The sequence below is a fragment of the Bos mutus genome, chromosome 13, assembly GCF_027580195.1.
Source record: "Bos mutus isolate GX-2022 chromosome 13, NWIPB_WYAK_1.1, whole genome shotgun sequence".
Classification (NCBI taxonomy): Eukaryota; Metazoa; Chordata; class Mammalia; order Artiodactyla; family Bovidae; genus Bos; species Bos mutus.
Genome location: NC_091629.1, coordinates 56,463,082 through 56,484,317, shown reverse-complemented (window position 1 = coordinate 56,484,317; position 21,236 = coordinate 56,463,082). Strand labels below are relative to the sequence as shown.

At 48.7% G+C, this 21,236-nt stretch overlaps 1 protein-coding gene across 1 annotated transcript; it reads right to left on the bottom strand.

Moving 5' to 3' along the window:
* Positions 1-249: 249 nt before the first annotated feature.
* Positions 250-20,797, bottom strand: SGK2 (serum/glucocorticoid regulated kinase 2). The gene is made up of 13 exons (XM_005909731.3): positions 20,747-20,797; positions 20,145-20,194; positions 19,619-19,676; positions 19,327-19,410; positions 18,086-18,217; positions 16,938-17,050; positions 16,732-16,768; positions 15,589-15,675; positions 11,558-11,653; positions 10,665-10,820; positions 7,790-7,879; positions 5,408-5,614; positions 250-3,171 (listed from the first exon to the last, which is right to left on the bottom strand). Exons 1-12 carry the CDS (start codon positions 20,780-20,782, stop codon positions 5,450-5,452), a joined length of 1,104 nt encoding a protein of 367 aa, XP_005909793.1. The 5' UTR covers positions 20,783-20,797; the 3' UTR covers positions 250-3,171; positions 5,408-5,449.
* Between the last annotated feature and the right edge of the window lie 439 nt (positions 20,798-21,236).

The window sequence follows — 21,236 nt, the reverse complement described above, 5'->3', positions numbered from 1 at the left end:
TATAAAGCAGAGACATCACTTTGCCAACAAAGGTCCGTCTAGTCAAAGCTATGGTTTTTCCAGTAGTCACGTATGGATGTGAGAGTTAGACCATAAAGGAAGCTGAGCGCCGAAGAATTGATGCTTTTTAACTGTAGTGCTGAAGAAGACTCTTTGAGAGTCCCTTGGGACTGCAAGGCAAGTCAAGTGGTTTGGTATTCCCATCTCTTGAAGAATTTTCCACAGTTTATTGTGATCCACACAGTCAAAGGCTTTGGCATAGTCAATAAAGCAGAAATAGATGTTTTTCTGGAACTCTCTTGCTTTTTCCATGATCCAGCGGATGTTGGCAATTTGATCTCTGGTTCCTCTGCCTTTTCGAAAACCAGCTTGAATATCTGGAAGTTCATTTATGTATTGCTGAAGCCTGGCTTGGAGAATTTGAGCATTACTTTACTAGCGTGTGAGATGAATGCAATTGTGTGGTAGTTTGAGCATTCTTTGGCATTGCCTTTCTTTGGGATTGGAATGAAAACTGACTTTTTCCAGTCCTGTGGCCACTGCTGAGTTTTCCAAATTTGCTGGCATATTGAGTGCAGCACTTCCACAGCATCATCTTTCAGAATTTGAAAGAGCTCAACTGGAATTCCATCACCTCCACTAGCTTTGTTCGTAGTGATGCTTTCTAAGGCCCACTTGACTTTACATTCCAGGATGTCTGGCTCTAGGTCAGTGATCACACCATCGTGATTATCTGGGTCGTGAAGATCTTTTTTGTATAGTTCTTCTGTGTATTCTTACCACCTCTTCTTAATATCTTCTGCTTCTGTTAGGTCCATACCATTTCTGTCCTTTATCGAGCCCATCTTTGCATGAAATGTTCCCTTGGTATCTCTAATTTTGTTGACAAGATCTCTAGTCTTTCCCATTCTGTTGTTTTCCTCTATTTCTTTGCATTGATCGCTGAGGAAGGCTGAGAGTTGGACTGTAAAGAAAGCTGAGCGCCAAAGAATTGATACTTTTGAACTGTGGTGTTGGAGAAGACTCTTGAGAGTCCCTTGGACTGCAAGGAGATCCAACCAGTCCATTCTAAAGGAGATCAGTCCTGGGTGTTCTTTGGAAGGAATGATGCTAAAGCTGAAACTCCAGTACTTTGGCCAGCTCATGTGAAGAGTTGACTCATTGGAAAAGACTCTGATGCTGGGAGGGATTGGGGGCAGGAGGAGAAGGGGACGACAGAGGATGAGATGGTTGGATGGCATCACCGACTCAATGGACACGAGTTTGAGTAAACTTCAGGAGTTGGTGATGGACAGGGAGGCCTGGTGTGCTGCAGTCCATGGGGTTGCAAAGAGTCGGACACGACTGAGCGACTGAACTTAACTGAAAAATGAGAGACTCCCCCGCCCCGCCCCTCCCACCAAGGGCCGAAACTTCGCTCCACCTGGACTGACGAGGCTAGTGGAGTCTTCCGGCGGGGAGTGCGGAAAGCCTAGCCTACATCCCAAGGGCGCAGGCGCAGAGCGGCGGCCCGCCAGAGGGCGGAGGTTTGCTCCAGCGAGCTTCAGTAAGGGTCGCGGTACTGGGAACGCGGGACTGGCGGGTCGGCGCTGTTTTATATGAGAGTTTCTGTCTCCTGGGAGACCGGAGGGGACATCCAGCTGCAGGGCGGGCAGGTTTAATGATGAGAACGGGAATACGACTTAGTTCTTTCTGTTTGATAAGCCCCGCATCTATGAGCGCCACAGTGCCAGACTCAGGATGGGGAGGTGATCCTTTAGGGATGTTGGACCTTGTCAATCCAACCAAAAAATAAAAAATATAGGACTTCTCTAGTGATCCATTGGTTAAGAATCCTCCTTGCAAGGGAGGGGAGGCAGGTTTGATCCCTGGTAGGGGAGCTAAGTTCGCACTTACCAGGCAGCAACTGAGCCTGCAAGCCGCAATGAAAGATCCCCATTGGCGGAAACTAAGATCCTCTGCAGCCAAAACAAATTTAAAAATAAAAAATATAGACCGTTTTGAGGGAGCTCTGAGGGGCTGGAGCTGGGTAGACAGGCATCCTCGTTGAGCAGAGAAGAGAAAAAAGAATAGATCATTAAGGCCATGGCTGGAGAAGGGCTTTTGAGCCGAAGGAATTGCGTTTGGAAAGAGCCGTCGCGAAAATGAGAAACTAGAGGGCGGTGACCACAAACGGGCCAGGCTTCTCCCCAGGGGAGCACTTGGTGGCTGCCTGAGGGAGCATGGATGTGTGTGCAATGCACCTGTCTCGCTGGCTCAAACTGATGAATGCAGAGACTTAAAGATTTTTGTTACAGTCTTCAGCAGGTGCAGAGTTTTAGGGTCTTAAAACACACACACACTCTTTCTTGTTGCCTTTTCTCAGCTACTGTCCCTACAAAGTTAAAGAGTAGAGAAGAGGGTGCTTGTGATTTCTCTTCCTGAGGATGCTGTCTTTCGGTACAAAATTGCGTAAATCCTGTTTGCAGTCAGTGTTCGCTAGAAAACAAAAAAAGTACGTGCCCGAAGAACTGCGCGCTCTACTGGAGACTGTAGAGAGAGCAAGGGCACGAGAATCAGCGGCTTCCAAGTTCAATTCCTGGCTGTGCCTCGTACAGCTAGGTGACCTTGGGCAAGTCGCTTACTATCTCTGAGTGAGTGTTTATCTGTAAAATGAGATTAATAATTTCTAAATACTGGCGTAATGCATATGGTAGATAATGCATATGAAGCTCTGTGCTCAATAAACAGGTGTGAACAAATCTGATATTAAACAGATATTCATTTTTAATGAATATTCATAATTTTTTCATTTTTATTTTCTCTCCTGGTGAACATTTTGTGATTTTGCAGTCTTAGAACAGATAGAACCTTTGGGTGTTTCACAACTCATAGCAAGTTGTGTACTTTGACAATACTATTTCCATTTCTGATGATTAGCGCTCTTGCTTTTGGCTCTGGGAAGTTGGGGGAATTTGGGCCTCTCTCTCATCACGTTCGACACTTGTCTCTTAGCAGACACTCTTAAGATGTAAATCAAATCAGAATGTTTCTTTCAGAATTCTCAGCACATGTCAAAGGGTAACTAGCTCTCCTTGACCCAGATTTGATTCCCAGTAGGTCATTGTGGTGTCATCGATGTGTTTTCCATGGTCTTCCAGCTTCATCCTCCATAATTCCTGGGGCAGGGCGCTGGGCAAACAAAAATGTAAGGCAAAGAGTGGGACTGAGTTAAAAGGAAAAGCCAATAAAATCACTAGCACACACTGATGTTGAAAAGAATGAAAGTTCTCCTCTTGTCCCCAGCTAATAGGACCACCCTGAAGCAGGTGATGAACTACAGTGAAAAGATTTCTTCACCGAAATAAGGCAGTATAAAATCCATCAAACAAGTGCGGAGTGTCCTGGACTCGTGTGTGTTATATGCTCACATTCTGTCCGGTCAGAATTGCTTTTAGAAATGGCTAATCACTAGGCCTGTACAGACCCTGCCTGGGCTCCCTATGGCCCTAGACTTGACAAGCATACAGAGGTATATGAGGTAGAGGTGTGTAAAAAGTGTTAGGTGCTCCATGCTACCTGACTCTGCAACTGCATGGACTGTACCCGCTAGGCTCCTCTGTCCATGGAATTCTCCAGGCAAGAATACTGGAGTGGGTAGCCATTCCCTTCTCCAGGGGATCTTCCCAACCCAGGGATCAAACCCAGATCTGCATTGCAGGCAGATTCTTCTCCATCTGAGACAGAAAAGGGAACAGAGAATTAACTTGGCAGCCAGGCTCAGACCGTGAGCATCCAATTGAATGCCTCCTCTTGGAAGACCCCGTTTCCCATTACCTGGCTTCTTCCAGCCAGTTCCTGGCTTGGCTCTGCTTAGAGATTTTGACAGCTACTCTGCTTGGACCTAACAGCCAGAGTGAGAGGCAGACCAGCACAAAGGTTACATGTGAGAGCCCCAGAGTAAGTTTATAGGGCTCCAAGTCCCAACTCTGGCCCTTATTAGCTCTGTGACCTGGCCCTTATTAGCTCTGTGACCTGGCCCTTATTAGCTCTGTGACCTCTAGGAAAGGTACAGCTTCTCTGTGTTTCTTCATGGGTAAAAAGGAGATTCCTACCTTAGGGTCATTTGGATGAAAGCTGGTAACAGACATGAAGAAGTCTAGCACAGAAACTGCATCAGTGTAGGCAGGTGTTCTGAAGCTGAGTTTGAGCAGTTAACTCTATTGACCACAGGATTTTTGCAGAAACTAACACCTGTGGCTGGCGATTTGTTTTGTAACTGATACTGATACATCTCCTATTAATAACACGCAGGTGACAAAAGATATACTAACACGTCTCTGGTCAAAAATGGGTTAAGCAAAAGGAGGAGTGATTAACAGTATCAGAAGCTCTCAAAATCATTGGGAAAACTAGAGAGGGAGAACCCAGGATTCCCAGGGATGACACTGCAGCACGGATGTGATAAGGGAACTGGTGCTGCCAATAAGAGCATCGCTGCCACTTCTACACCAGGAACTCAGTCTTGTGGGCTTTGTTATCACAGCAGCCACATGAAAGAGAGCTCCCAGTTCCTTCCTTGAGCCAAAAATCTGATAACAGGTGCATCCTGAGGCCACATGCCTGGCCCGAGCTCCAGGGGAGGCTGGGAAAGTTAGTGTCTAGCATTTTCAGCTACGGTTAACTGGAGGAAGTGAATTGCCTCCCATCATGGCTCATAAAATAGGAGATTCCCTGACCAGGGAATAGATGCCAGGGGAATAGGCCGGGGTTCAGATGCCAGGCAGACAAACCTAATAAATGTGCAATACCACCCACCCAAAGAAAGACATCATTGACATAGGAAAAAAAGTGGATGTTGGGTGATACCTTATAGGCTTGTTGCACCTTGGTCATTTTACACATTGAGATCAAAATCCAAACACCAAGAGATCCTCTGGTTAAGAGGTGCTGGTTGCCTACCCAACATTTTCCCTTCTCCCTTAGTGTCAGAACCCCTGCGTTATTGTGGGGAGTCATGTGCCCAGTTAATTGGACATATATCCCATCCTCCAGTGCAGGTAAGGTGGCTGGCTAGTGAGATGCAAGCAGAAGTCATTGGGTGGGGCTTCTCGGGAAGCTCTGTAAAGGTGCCCTTTTGCTCTTTCCTCCTTTTTTTTCTGCCCAGGACCCAGAAACAGTAGCTAGAGCTCCAGTACCATCTTAGGATAATATAATAATCCTAATAGTAGAAGCCACTTGCCAAGAATGACAGAGTGGAAATACAGAAAGCCTCTGATGACCTGTCGTACCAGCTCTGGATCACCTAACACCATCCTTCTTTTATGTGCTGGCGGGCGGGTGGGGGTGGGGGGAGGTGGGCGGAAATCTTATTTAAGCCATTGTTAGTTTGGGCTTCTGTGACCAACAGCTGAAGGTAATTCCTTACAGATTTCAGGCTGGCTTTGGTGGTTTCACGGGAGCTTCTCTTCTAGCAATCCAAGATGGCATCATCATCCGGCGCATAGGAGAATCCTAGGAAGGCACTTGAGGCCCCAGAGCTGCTCGCCATGGTGTCAGGAGTGCAGCCAATGGACTTTGACACAGCTTCTTGCGTGAACTCTGGGTCAAAGTGTTTCAAGTCAGCAGGTCCTGCCTGTGAATATAAGCCAACGATGAGAAGGGAACACTGGGTCAGAGCTGCCAAAGGAGCCCAGAGCCCTGAGAGAGCTGTTAGATCTCCCCTCTGAGTGCTCCAGGGGCATCCTTCTTTAAGTGTCATTTTTTCATGCATTTACACTAGTCATCATGTTCCACAAGGTCCAGTAACCATTTACCAATTCCTCTACCTGCCTGGCCCCCTGCCTGCTCTACATCAACCCTCAATATGCTGCCGGTAGATTGTGACATGATGAAAGTATGAATCAAGAACCTAAAAATGTGCACAACAGATTCAGAGAACAAATGAGTGGTTACCAGAGAGGAGAGGGGCGGGAGGAAGGGCAAAACAGGTGAAGGGGATTAAGACGTACAAACCACTAGGTATAAAATAAGTTACAAGGATGTAATGGACAGCACAGGGAACATAGTGAATAGTTTATAGTAACTCTGTATGGAGTATAATATGTACAAATATCGAATTACTATGCTGTACACCTGAAACTAAAATAATACTGCAAGTCAACTAACTGTGGTGGTGGAGGTGGTTTAGTCACTAAGTCGTGTCCAACTCTTGTGATTCCGCCAGGCTCCTCTGTCCATGGGATTCTCCAGACAAGAATACTGGAGTGGGTTGCCATTTCCTTCTCCAGAGGATCTTCCCAACCCAGGAATCGAACCTGGGATTCCTGCATTTCAGGCAGATTCTTTACCAACCAAGCAATGAGGGAAGCCCCAACTAACTATACCTCAACAATAAAAAATAAAATATATTCACATTCTTTGACTTGGTAATTCCCCATCTGGAATCCATCCTGAAATAATCGGAACTCTGGACAATTTGCAGCAACATGATGGACCTCGAGATTGTCATACTGAGTGAAGTCAGAAAGACAAATATATGGTATCACTTATATGTGCAATCTAAAAAAATGATAGAAATGAACTTATTTACAAAACAGAAAAGACTCACAGACATAGAAAACAAACTTTTGGTTACCAAGGGGAACAGGGGAGGGATAAATTAGGAGACTGGGATTGACATAGACACACTATTATATGAAAGGTAACTAATAAGAACCTACTGTACAGCCCAGGGAACTTTATTCGGTGCTCTGTAATGACCTATATGGGAATGGAGTCTAGAAGAGAGTGGATCTATGTATGACTGTTTCACTTTACAGCAGAAACTAGCCTAACATTATAAATCAACTATACTCCAATTAAAAATTTAATTAAAAAATAACTGGACAAAGACATGAACTTAAAGTTATTAATCCATTATGATAAAGAAAAAATGGTAATAACCTAAAGTTCACCATTAGGAACATGGTGGAATAAATTATGTTACCGACATAGGGTTGAAATATTATACAGCCACTTAAAATCATAGTCTTCTGTGACTTAGGAAAATGATGACATAGTTTTAGCAAAAAGAGGGAGGAGATGAGATCTATCTATATACATGAATTATGATCTCTGTTGGGGGAGATGATATCTGTATCTGTGTATGAACTATGACCTACATAAAAAACAGAAAAAAATATCTGAAACATGCCAGTGGTGCGTGCTTTCTCTTGGGTGGTGAGATAATACGCTCTTTCTTCTTAATGCTTTAAATTTATTTTATTTCTTGGTCGTGCTGTGCAGCACACAGGATCTTAAGTTCCCTGACCAGGGATCAGACCTGTGCCTGCTGCAGCGGAAGCTTAAAGTCTTAACCAGTGGACTGCCAAGGAAGTCCCTCTCCGTGATGATTTAAATGTCTCTGTTTTACACACTTTCTACAATAAATACATGTCATTTATTACCAGGAGGAAAGCTAAACATAGGAAAAAAAATCGTCACAGGACTCTGCTCTGTCTGGGTGTGCTCCATGACACAGAACACTTTAAAAGCTGTAAAGCGCTTTGCCATGAGGGTTATTGGTATTGAAAGTAAAGGGAGGCAACCTGGCTCCTCATAAAGAGCTGAACTGGCAGTCAGGACTTCCGGGTTCCGGACCCAATTCTGCCTCTGGCTTACAGGGTAGCCTTGAACAAATCACTGAGCTTCTTGGACCCTCGGTTCTCCCATCTGTAGGAAGAGGCCAGGCCAGGATACCCTCCCCAGGTACCCTCCAAGCTTCCACCAGTCCTGGGAACCCAGAAGCCAGAACGTGATGGCCTCTTACCACATTTGGGTTGAAGGGTGGAGTCAGCCTCTTGTGGTACAAGTCATCCCAGTTTATGGGGCTGAAGAACACATGGCTCTTTATCTCAAGCTGTGGGAAGAAGGTGATCAGTAGCAGTCCTCTCCACTGGCGCTCCCACCCCACCCCACATGCCTCGGAGCTCCAACTGTATTGGCAACCGGTTGTCTAGCCCCAAAATCTTTACTAGGAAGGTAACTTGCTGGCTGGTTTCCTGGAACAAAGGAGTGTCTGCAATAAGACCTCTCCCCTTGGCCATTATCTCAAGCCCAGACCTTTTCCCTGTAGCATCTGTTTATTCCACAGCTATTTATAGAGCACCTACCCTGTGCCGTACTAGGCTGTAGAGGTATGTCAGTGAGAAAGAGAGCAGACCCTGCTCTTGGAGGGTCCTGGGGAATCTTACTCCACTCTCTCAGTGCATCCGGACTCTTCCAGAATTCTTTTTTTTTTAAATACACTCTTTTTTTTAAAGTCTTTATTGAATTTATTACAATATTACTTCTGTTTTATGTTTTGGTTTTTTTGGCTGCAGGGAATGTGGGATGTCAGCTCCCCAACCAGAGACTGAGCCCACATTCCCTGCATTGGAAGAGGAAGTCCCAACCATTGGGCCACCAGGGAGATCCCTCTTCCAGAATTCTAGACAGAGAAATAGACGAAATCAACTCACTAAGGAAGATTTGAGAAATAAAGCCCCAAGAAAAGCTGCAGTTTCGCAAAGATCCAGAATTAAGGATTCAGCCTTGGGCATGATTCATCTCTTCTTTCCTAATCCAAACTAATGTTGACAAAAACTTCCGCCTTTTCCAGCAGAGCCCTCCCTCTCTCTATGTCTCTCAAAGAATGATTCTCTAACTCTGTGTATCTGAACTCCCTGAGGAATTGTTAACAAGCCAGATCCAAACTATTTCTAGAACACCCACAAAACTGGTAACGCTTGTTACCTCAAAATTTTAAAAACTAGGTAGCTGAAGGGACTTTTTCTGAATATCCTTTGAATCTTGATCTATGGGAAAGTACACCTTATTTTAAAAATCACATTTTTTTAGGATGCAAATTTCCTCTGGGAAGGAGGGACCTGTCTTCATGAAAGCCTTTTCTTTAAACTGTCCAGGGATGGGTAGGCAAAAGCCTTAAATGTTGTTAAACTTCACGGTATCTGGCATATAGGATAGTTTGTACACTTAAAAAGCACTTTCTACATGGCAGGCACTAGCCTAAGTGTTTGCTTATGTTATTTGACCTTCATAAGAGCTACGAACTGGGTGCTGTTACTATACATGGGAAGAAACGTGAAAGCAGGGGCTTCCCGGGAGGCTCAAACAGTAAAGAATCTGCCTGCCAAGAAGGAGACATGAGAGATCCCCTGGAGAAGGGAATGGCAATCCACTCCAGCATTCTTGCTTGGGAAATTCCACGGGCAGAGGAGCCTGGCAGGCTACATTCTCTGGGGTTGCAAAAGACTTGAAGGTGACTTACCAACTAAACAACAACAAAGAGAGCTTAAGCCATTTATCCTGCCTCTAGTGCTTGGTGGAGAAAGGATCTGAATCCAGGCAGTCTGTCTCACAGTTCATGCAATCCCAACTACTTCGCTAGAACAAACTTCTATGGAGAAAAGTACTGTGATCTTCTTATAAATCCAAATGATCTTTTGTTGAGTAGAGAATGTATGATTATTTTTTAAATTTTGCTCTATTTTTTTTTTAAGCCATGAACTTATTTGGAGAACAGACTGTGAATTCTTCATCTCTCTATTCAGATGTCCAGCCTGGGTCCTGGCAAGGGGGAAGTGCTCAGATATTTGTGAAAAGCAGTTTAGTTTGCTCTCTGTACAGAAGCCAGAGGAATTTGTCAAAACTTAACGGGGAGCCTCCACTCTCCTGCTCAGCATATACTGATTAATCAGTCATCTAATTATCTCTCTCTGCCTTGCTCCTCCTGCAGGACTTTTGCACACGCTGTGCCCTGTGTCTGGGATGCCTCCTCCCAGTTCTTTCCCATCCTTCAAATCTCAGCTCACTTGTCACCTCCTCATAGAGGACCTCCCTGACCGCGCCAGTGTGAATTTCCCCCATTATTGTCTATCTCTGCTCATAGTTCATGTCTTTCTGAAACAGGCCGGAACCTGGGACCCTTTACCGGAGTGTCTCCACTTGAACTTAGACAGACACCCAGAGAACTGTCTCATCCAGCAACAGAATACAAAGAAACGATAAGGGATGAAAAAGAACTGCACGCATGCGCAGTTGGGACAAATTAAGAGCTGTAAGATACAAAAAAGCCAAAAACCAACTGCCCCTTCTGGGGTGCTGGGAGAAAAAGCAGGGTACTGTGCGTGAACCCTGCACACAACACCACCAAGGGGGTGGGCAGACCACCTAAGCCACTTCTGCCTGACCCCTAGATCTGCCCTTACCCTCACCCCATATAATGAATCAGTCCGCCCTCCTTGGAGAGCCAACAAGGGCATGTGTTACTTATTTCTGCTCCCTCATCCTACCGCACAAGTCCCAGTAAAGACTTGCCTGCATTCCTGTCTGGCCTCTTAGCATAGTCACACTCTATAATAATTTATGTTTGTTCGTCTACCTTTCCCTCATAAACTTAAGGGCAGAGACCCAGTCTAACAAATCCTAGCATTTAGCTCAAAGCCCAGCACATAGTAGGTGCTCCATAAATATTGGTTGACTAGAAGCGTTAGATTGAAGGAAATAAACAGCAGCAGCTGTGAATCTCTGAACGGGTGAACTAGCAGTGCCTGGCTTTAGGGAACTGCTAGATGTGTGACACTGCTTCTGGGCTGCCTCAGCAGGAGGCTGAGAGCCCAGCACTCCGCTGGCAGGTCACCTACAAAATCTGTTTTGGAGCCCAGCCGCTGCCTCTGGTCTTTGTGGAGCAGGGCTTGCAGGAGGTCGCAGGCAGCCACCGTCCGGCCCCCGGGAATCCGTAGAGGCTGATGCAGAATATTCTCATACATCTGGGATACGTCTTGGCTGTAAAAGGGCGGCTGGTGAGAGAGAGGCAGAGAGATGGGAGGATCATCCATGCTAAAGTGGGCACAGTTCTCAGAGACACTTGGAGCAAAGCGGGGGTGCAGCTGGAAGGATTCAGCCAGACTTGTGTCTTGTGCCATGGCTCACATGGCAGAGTGGAGAGAGACAGAGACCTCTGGGCGTCCAGCACAGTGGAGAGGCTCCAGGGAAGGCTGAGAAGTCTCTCTCCTCCAGCGTGAGGCTTGTGGACCTCTCCAGGTGCCCCCTCTATCCCACGTCTCTTAATCAAGTTTGTGCACCAACTTCGCATTTTGCAAAGTTAACAGTTTCTCATCATCATTTTATTCCAGCCTTATGATGGTTATGAGACATATTGTCATTTTTCAGATGAGAAGCACAGGCAGTCTAGGATTGGATCCAGGGGCTAGTTCTACCACCTCCCAGGACTGTGACCTCTTTGAGCCTAAGTTTCCCTCTTAGTAAAATAAGAACAACCTCATTTCCTGCAGTGCCCGCATCCAAAGGCTGTTTTGAGGCACCAAAGGAGTAACAGATGAGATAGTATATTATAAAGTGTGGAACTGACTTTATTGGAAAAAAATATACTTTATCCTCGTATTCATGTTTGCATCACCCTTTTTGAGCTTGTAGAGAAGAGGTGGCTCATTCAACAACTTGAGGAGCCTGAGGAGGCCACACAAGGGAGAGATCCACCCCCCATCTCTTCCAGAATCAGCCCTACCCCACTCACCAGGCCATGTAGCATCTCGTAGAGCACCGCTCCCAAGCACCACCAATCCACTGCCCGATCGTAAGGCTCCTTACGGAGCACTTCTGGAGCCAAGTACTGTTGAGAGAAAACACACTTATTTGAAAGACACTCAGCTTCCATCTCCCCGTTTGTAAACAAGGTACTTGGAGGAAAAGATCACCAGCAGCTGATTCTGCTGTGATATTTACTTAACTGTGCATGTGTTCATTCAGCATCAGTTCATCAAAGACCTGCTTTGTGCAGGACCCTTTGCCAGTGTGCTGAGGACGTAGAGGAAATCTGGCTGGACTGCCCTGTACAGATGTATATGTTGTGTACCACACAAGAGCACCAGCCAAAGGGGTAAAGAGGGTTGCAAGCCTGGCTGTGATCAACTCACCAAACCATAACCCTAGTACAAGACTGTATCTGGCAACTTGTGTGCACGTGTGCTAAGTTGCTTCAGTCATGTCTGACTCTTTGCGACCCTATGGACTGTAGCCCACCAGGCTCCTCTGTTCATGGGATTCTCCAGGCAAGAATACTGGAGTGGGTTGCCATTTCCTTCTCCAGGAGATCTTCCTGACCGAGGGATCAAACCACATCTCTTATGTCTCCTGCATTGGCAGGCAGGTTCTTTACCACTAGCTGCACTTAGGAATCCCCATCCAGCGACTCACATATGTTTAAAGGGAAAACTTGGGGCTTCCCTGGTGATCCAGTGATTAAGAATTCACCTGCCAGTGCAGAAGACACAGGTTCAATCCCTGGTCCAGGAACTAAGATCCTACATGCCACAGGGCAACTAAAACTGTATGCCACAACTCCTGAGCCCATGTGCCCTAGGGCCAGGGCTCTGCAACAAGAGAAATCACCCCAATGAGAAGCCCAAGCACCACAACAAAGAGTAGCCCCTGCTTGCTGCAACTAGAGAAAGCCCATGCGCAGTAATGAGCAGCAGCCAAAAATAAAATAAAATACAAAATAAATAAACAGGAAACATTTTATAATTAGTCTGCCCAAAGGGAGTGCCTTTAATATGCTCAAAAGCATCCAAGTGATGTCTTGGAATTAGGAAAGCCCTGGGGATACTCACAGGGCAGTTGGAAGACTCACAGATGAAGTATAAGTCAGTGTGGCCCATATTTGCACAGGTGACCTTAGTAACGGAGGGATGGAAAGGAGTCAGGAAAGAGGAGGTGGCATTTGAGTTCCTACTGACAGCTGAATGCATGCTATATATCTGCACCTCGCACAAGTAGAGAACCTTAGGCAGAATTGTGCTTCCTGCAGACCCAAGGGCTTGGGAACCTCTTAGGCTGGGGTCTCTACCACCAAGGAAAGAGGCCTCATTAACAGACCAAGCCACGCTGAGACTGCATGGGTGTGGAGAGGGGCAGGGAGTTACCCAGACCTAGTCCCATGAAATTAAAAGACGCTTACCCCTTGGAAGGAAAGTCATGACCAACCTAGACACCATATTAAAAAGCAGAGACATCACTTTGCCAACAAAGGTCCGTCAAGTCAAGGCTATGGTTTTTCCAGTGGTCATGTATGGATGTGAGAGTTGGACTGTAAAGAAAGCTGAGCGCCGAAGAATTGATGGTTTTGAACTGTGATGTTGGGAGTCCTCTTGAGAGTCCCTTGGACTGCAAGGAGAACCAACCAGTCCATCCTAAAGGAGACCAGTCTTGGGTGTTAATTGGAAGGACTGATGTTGAAGCTGAAACTCCAGTACTTTGGCCATCTGATGCGAAGAGCTGACTCATTTGAAAAGACCCTTATGTTGGGAAAGATTGAGGGCCGGAGGAGAAGGGGACGACAGAGGATGAGATGGTTGGATGGCATCACTGACTCAATGGACACGAGTTTGGCTGGACTCTGGGAGTTGGTGATGAACAGGGAGGCCTGGCGTGCTGCACCTCATGGGGTTGCAAAGAGTCGGACACAACTGAGTGACTGAACTGAACTGAACTGAACTGAGTCCCACTGAATGTGTGTCCCCAAGCAGGTCGCTGAACCTCCAAGAATGCTGGTGTGCTTATCCCACATAATGGAACTGCAGAATCTCTCCCTAGGGGCTGTGTTAAGGACATAGGCGAGGAACTTTCTTGATGGTCCAGTGGCTAAGAGTTCTCCTTCCAATGCAGAGGACGTGGGTTTGATCCCTGGTGGGGGAACTAAGATCCTACATGCTGCAGGGCAACTGAGCCTGTGTGCTGCAGCAAGAGAAGCCCCCTCACTGCAACTAGACAAAGCCCGTATGCTGCAACAAAGAACCAGCGCAGCCACACACACATAAAAAAGACACCTGCTAATATACGTGCTGGCCCTTAAACAACTGTGAACAACTGAGCAACTGTGGCGTCTCTTGTCTGTGCTCCCCGGCACCACGGCAGTGCCTGAGTCATGGAAGAGATGACCTGTTAGAGCCACATGTCTCCTACATGATCCATCTGCTCCTGGCAGTAGCCAAGGAAGGGATGGTTGGGCTGGCAGGGCTTTGGGAGGCCAGTTCTGTCCAGCGAACACCCTCCCAGACCCAAACACAGACAACTACTCCTGGTTAGAGAGGTTATCTCCTAAACCCAAACAGAGAAGGCTCAGCTGAAATCTGAGACACAGATTCTTAAGCTTATGGGAAAAAAACAAAAGCTGAAGTCTTGGGCCATGCCAGCTCGAGTGGGCTCACCAGCCCTGCAGCCTCAGACCCCCACCCCCGACCCAGACATCCATCCAAGCAGCTGGAAACCCCTTTGGGTTCAAGGTCCAAGGTTCAACGCTGGTAGAAGTTTAAGGAACGGCTTTTACCCCAAAGTTGCAGGGAGGCCTTGGCAGGACAAAGAGACATGTATGAATGATTGCTGAGATTCACAAATTTTAACCCTCCAGGCTCTTAGTGGCTGGAAGAAAGAGGGAGATCGGTATCTTTACACTTGATCTTAACTGTCAGGTCAGGCCAGGGCCTCCTATGCACATAGACTTCACGCTGCAGGGCAGTGCTATCTAACACAGTAACCACTAGCCACGTGTGACTACCAAACATTTGAAATGTGGCCGAGCTAAGCTGAGAGGGACAGTAAGTGTAAAACGCATACCGGATCAAAGGCTAAGTTAGAAAAAATAAAACAAAGTATTTCAACAATTTTATGTTGACTGTATATTGGCATGATACTATTTTGTATTGCTGTTGTTTAGTCACCAAGTCATGTCTGACTTTTTTTTTTACATGTTGGTTTTTTTTTTTTTTTTTTTTGGCTGCATTGGGTGCATTTGGCTGCACTAGGTCCCTAAGGGATCTAGTTCCCTAACCAGGGATCGAACCCATGCCCACTGTTTTGGGAGCCCACAGTCTTAGCCACTGGACCACTGGGGAAGTCCCACATGCTGGTTTTTTTGTTTGTTTTGTTTTAAATTATCAAAGATTACAATTGTACAATATGGAGAAGTATAGAATAAAATACAATTATTGGAGGACAATTGCTCTACAATATCGTGTCCGACTCTTGCTATCCCATGCACTGTAGCCCACCAGGCTCCTCTATCCATGGGATTTTCCAGGCAAGAATACTGGAGTGGGTTTCCATTTCCTCCTCCAGGGGATCTTCCCGACCCAGGGTTCGAACCCGTGTTTCCTGCACTGGCAGGTGGATTCTTGACCACTAAGCCCCCTGGGAAACTCACTATTTTGTATGTGTTGGGTTAAATAAAATTCATTATTAAAATTGATTTCATCTTTTTCTTTGTGAGTGTGGATTGCTGGAAAGTTTAAAACTGCATATATGATTTGCATTTCTGTTTCTATTTCTGTTAGACAGCCCTGTTGCAGAGGTTCACAAGCCAGGTCCCAGAAGCCCCCAGAGCTGGTCCGCCCATGACACAGATGAGGAAACCAAGGCTCTGTGTGCAGTCAGCTCAGGGGAAGTGCTTGGGGGAAGGAGTGAGCCCCTCTGCTGTAACCTGGTGGCTCCAGTCAGGAGCCATGGTCTCACCCATTTCCTGCCTCACCCCTCCCAGGAGGTTTAGCTTACCTCGGGGGTACCACAAAACGTGGATGTGGTCTCCTCGGGTTCTACACCCTCCTTGCAGAGGCCAAAGTCTGTCAGCACCACGTGTCCCTGTAGAGGAGGGAGGACAGGCATGGGAGGGTGATCTGAGCCAAAAGGATGACCAGGTCTAACCCTAAAGCCCAGATGCCACATCCGGGGCATGGCTGTGGGGTCTGTGTCCCTGGCACAAGCCCGAGATGGAGGCTTCACTCACTCCATGCTTCTAACTTGGATGCCAAGAACAGCACAGGGATGGGGAGACGGCATCGTACTGTCTGCCCTCAGCTCATCACCAACTCACGTCCACACCCAGCAGTTCCAGAATGTCCCTGCTGGAGGGGCCTGGTGGCAGCAGCCCCCTTAATGGAGTAGGGGGTACCCAGAGAACAGAGAGTGAACACACTTTGTGGCTGAGCAAGAGGGTAGCTGGTGGAGGTCATGATGTGAGTGGATACTGCCAGGCTCTGCCCAGATCCCCTCTTTAGGATGTCCTGCCCATCCCCAATGCTGGACCAGTGCCCTCATCCAAAGTCATGCCCCTCTCAAGGGGCAATCCCAATCAGATGACTGGCCAGTACAGTGGCGCAGACGCCCGCATCCTTGCCTCAGTTTGGAACAGTTCTAGAGAGCCATCCCAGCTGGGGTGCACCCTACCCTTGGAAGACCAGCTGAGGTCTCACTTGCAACTGCAGAGCAAGTGTGTGCAGTGCAGATGTGCTGCTTCCTCTGCCCAAACCTGCCCGTCACCCCTTAAATATGTTCCCCAATAACCTTTGGCATCCTACACTCCATTCCAGAGTCTATTTCCAGGGAACTCAGTCTAAGACATGGAAGCACTACAAAATCCTCGAGCCTCTGTGTAACACTACCCCTGCCCCACCACAGGCCTCGTATACACACTCATGAACACAAGTACATGCACATCCATGTACACACAACAAACATTTACATGCATGTACACAGTCATAGGCACACATGCACACATACACCTGAATGCGTCCCTAGCCATATGCACACATGCACAATGCATGCACATGCACATATATTCATGGGCACACAGCACACACGTGCAACTATGTGCATGCACACACACACACACACACACACACACACACACACACTAACCTGGCAGTCCAAGAGAATGTTTTCTGGTTTCAGGTCCCTGCAGACATTGAAAGAAAAGGGCACTATGATGTTGAAGCCACGCCAGCCCTCCTCCTCAGGCAGAGGACCAAGTTCACTGGGATTTCATCAGATCTAGGGATCCACACACCCCCTGGCTGTTGGGGCAGAAGGGCCAGGCCTGGCTCTGTGCCACAGGCAGGCCTCACCTGTAAATGATGTTGAGGGAGTGCAGGTAGCCAATGGCGCTGGCCACCTCGGCGGCGTAGAACCGGGCCCGGGGCTCCAGGAACCGGCGCTCCCGCTGCAGGTGGAAGAAGAGCTGGAGGGGGAGGAGGTGTGTGAGAGGGTTCCTGGGGGGCTCCAGCTCCACAGATGCAGGGTTGGAGGCAGCTGGGCAAGTCACCCCCTCTTAAAGCTACAACACCATCATACAAGGAAGGGCATGCCAGCCATCCTACAGAGCTGGCAAAGCGTCAGCAGGAAAGGTGAATTAACAAAAATGGAGCCCCTACTGTGTGCCAGGCTCCAGCCGCACCCTAATACACCTCTACTTTTCTTTTATTTTCCTGACTACCTTCCAGGTTTCAAGTAGGAGGCCAGTTTCACGGAAAAGGAAACTGGAAGTATCAGAGCAGCCAGGTGACTTGCCCAAGGTCACGGACTATAATTGGCAGAGCCATGATTTGAACCTGAGTGGGTCAGACATGTGCTTTTCCTCTATCCCATGTGATAAAATGATTATGATGGTCAAACTGAGCCCAGGTTAGACCTGCCCTTGGGCCAGTTGCTTCTGTCTAATTTACTGGCAAAGAAAAGTCCTTCACACCTCCACCAGGGAATTTAGGGATGGAGGACACAAAACTTCCCTCTTGGCATCAGGCTAAAGAGCATGAGGTCACACAGGTTAAATCTGGGGTCACTGAGAAGGGCCATCTTGCTCAGAGAGACAGAGGAGGGAGCCCAGCTTTTCCCAGCTGTGCTTCTGGGTCACCAGGTGGCCCCAGATCACAACCACAAAGACTGCTCATTCCCATGCAGTGGTCTATGGTGTAAAATGGGTAAAATTAGAACCACTGACCACAGAGCTCCTCCAACGTTGACCTTTCCCAGGTCCACTGAAGGGATTCTGGGCAGCTTTGCGTGGGAGTCAAGAAATGAAAATGGCTGGGAGTCAGACAGACCTGCCTTCAAATCCTGGCTCTGCCAAGTGCATGCAGGGTAGCCTTGAGCCAGTGAGTTACCTCCCCGAGCCTTGGTCTTTTCAGCTGCAAAACGGGTCTGTGGTAAGGATGAGGGGAGATCATTCCAGAACCTGGTGCACCATGGGTACATGGGATGCGCTCGGGTCACCCACCTCTCCCCCGTTGACATAGTCCAGCACGAAGTAGAGCTTCTCGGGTGTCTGGAAGGAGTAGCGCAGGCCCACGAGGAAGGGGTGGCGCACATTCTTCAGGAGCACGCTGCGCTCTGCCATGATGTGGCTCTGCTGCAGAGTTACGAACACACACACACGCATGCGCACGCGCACACACACACACACACACACACACACACACACACGGGTCGCGTTACCACCCACGCGCCCACCCTGCTCAAATCCCCACCATGGCTCCTCACTGCCCTCAGGCCCAAGCCCGGGGGGCCTTGCCCAGCATTCAGGGCTCGAGTGGTCCACCTCATCCCCCGCCAGCGCAGCTGGGTGCAGCTCCAGCCCTGGGTCCAAATTCCCTGCCCCCTCACCCCAGTGCAAGTGTTAGTTGCTCAGTCTTTTCTGATTCTTTCACCAAACCCCACGGACTATAGCCCTCTCGGGTGCCTCTGTCCATGGAATTCTCCACTCAAGAATACTGGAGTGGCTTGCCATTCCCTTCTCCAGGGGATCTTCCTGACCCAGGGATTGAACCCAGTCTCCTGGCATTGCAGGCAGATTCTTTACCATCTGAGCCACCAGGGAAGCCTCAACAAAGCTGCAAGATGACTGAATAGATGAGTTCCAAGGACAAGCTCTCAGAGAAAAGAAGGCAGGCACTATGCACATCCAGGCCTCTGTTCCTGTTCCCCTGCCTGGACGCCTCTTTTCAGATCATCAAAAGCCTATCTTCGAGGCTGCCTCCTTCACCAAGACCTGCCCCGTGAGCTCCTTTTTAACCTTAGTTCCCTCTCCTGAGTCCTCTGACTTAACATTCCATCCTTCCTTGGGGCCTGTTCTGTCCTTCTCATGGAGTTGGCATTAGAGAGACTCAAATCAGTGGAAGCATCTAGAACTCCTGGAAGGCTGTGGCCTGAAGGGCCTTTGGCGAGCCTGAAGTGCGACCCCCACATTGCACAGGTGGGGAGGCTGGCACTAACAGGGCTGAAGACTGGTTCGCCATGGAGCCCTGGATCTTCAGGGGAAGGCAGAGGGCCGGGCCGGGGCCACCTGCAGGCCCACCAGGCGAGGCGGTTAGCCTGCCTTCCTGGAGAGGGGCCAGCATCCCACCCAGCCCCCCTGACCTGGACCACCTCTATGCTCAGAGTTGGACCCATCATTGGAAGCCACCTGAGGCTGGGGGTCAAGAGGCAGAAGAGGAGATGCCTGGGCCCAAGCCCTGGTACCTCTTTCTTCTTTAAGATGGACTTTTTCTGCAGCACCTTCACTGCGTAGAACATCCCGTCGGACTTGTGCTTGGCCAGGAGGACCTGAGCAGGAGGACAAATGCAGAACCCGCAGGTGACTACTCCTCTGGGCTTTGGGTTTCTTGATGGTGGTGCAGACCTCCAGTTCCAGCCGTGTGCCCATGATTCTGCAGGTTGTAAGCTCCCACTTTGCACACGCGAGTGACAGCAGGGGGTGGAAGGGGCCGGAAAGGGGGGAAACCCAGGCTTCCCGTGCTCGCAGGTCACTCACCTTCCCATAGTTTCCTTTGCCAATGACTTTGAGGAAGTCAAAGTCCGTGGGCCGGGCACTGGGGCAAGAGGAAGGGACACGGGTCAGCATTTGCCAGCTCGGGAAACCGGGTACATTAGTTCAAATCAGGGCTTCTCTTTAACTTTGAAGCTGGAGAAGGCCATGTTTTTCCAGCCAAGAGGGTCTTCTCAGACTGGCCCCTGCCTCTGAGGATCTCACAATGGAGTAAAAAACGGGCAAGAAATGGAAAAAAACAAACACAACCACATAGAAGGCAAGGACTCTGGCCTCCAAAGACAGAGAAGCGCCTGGAGTGTGGGGGGCTGCTAATAATTCAGGCTTCAGGGGGATATTCCAGCCACAGGGCTCAGCATGAGAAGAGGCTGGGGAATCAGTGGGAAATAAAGCTGGGGGCTGGTCCTGGGCTCAGATGGCAGAGGGTCTTGATGCTGAATCAGAGAACTTGGGTTGTATTCCCAAGGCAAGGGGAGCCAGGCAAGAAAGGGATTGAGAGACTGGAACTCACTTTGGGTTGGCAGAAGGCCCCAGGTTGATATTCCCGTTGGCCCTCGGGGGCTAAAGACATTTAAAAAAAGAGGTGATTAAGATCAGAGGGTCCCGACTCCTTGGCCTCCTCCCTTCCCCCTGGCCCAAGCCCTGCTCCCTTTTCCAACATCTCTGCTAGTGTGCCTGCCTTCTTTCCTGCGTCCCTTTCTCCTTTCCTTCTTTCCATCCATCTACCAACCCACCCAACCATCCACATCTCACCTGCTTCTCATGATAGCCTTGGGAGGCCGCTGGCTGTTGTACCAAATGTGAAGGTAAGAAAACTGAGACCCAGCAGAGAGCCGTCGGAGGACTTACAGGCAGCCCCGCTGGCACAAGAATACAGGTGGCCTTGGGGCCAATCCCATAATTTTTCCACCTCACTTACTTTTTGAAGCTCTTGACCAAGTGTCTTTTCTCTTTACCCTGCAAATGGCCTGATTCCATGGGCTCACAGTGATATCGGTGGGCATCCCAGTACTGGGACCATTCACCTGGCTGACGAGGATCTCCCTGGGTTTCCTCGGCCTTGGGAGGAAGGAAGCCCCATGGTGGTGGCTGGGGGAACCAAGACCCACCTACCTGCGGACTGGGGGTCCCAGCTGGGCTTGAGTCCATGCTATAGCAATGATCAGGCACGCTCTGGGGACGCAAGGAGGAGCAGGATAAGGGAGGTGCTGCTGGGGAATTAGTGTCGCCTGTATAGGGTGTTAGGCATTGCTGCTCTGTCCTCCCCTGCCTGACTCCCTGCACCTGCCCTAGGCCAGCAATCCCTGTCTGGGACAAGAAATGATGTCCTCTGGGCCCAGCCTCTCTAGTCAGACATCTCAGGAGGGAAGGAGGGAGAATGGTCAGGGGTGGCCCTTCCCAGGCTGAGTCTTTTCAAGCACTGGGGATGGCCAAGGCAGCTCTGATGTCTGGGAAGGCCAAGGCTGGAAGGACTCTTGCAGGGCATAAAGTCTGGACTCTTCCTCCCATTTCAGAGGCGGGGAGCCTGAGGCCTTGAAAGGGACTTGCCTAGGGTCCCACAGCTTGCGAGGGGCAGGCTGGGCTCCCCTGGACCCTATACAGG

Excerpts from the sequence above, each read along its gene's own strand:
- SGK2 (XM_005909731.3), bottom strand. The coding sequence starts at position 20,782 with ATGGACTCAAGCCCAGCTGGGACCCCCAGTCCGCAG. Across the intron at positions 11,654-15,588 it reads CGTTTTGTGGTACCCCCGAG|TACTTGGCTCCAGAAGTGCT; the intron begins GTAAGCTAAACC and ends TTCTCTCAACAG. Across the intron at positions 5,615-7,789 it reads CACCCTTCAACCCAAATGTG|GCAGGACCTGCTGACTTGAA; the intron begins GTAAGAGGCCAT and ends TTATATTCACAG.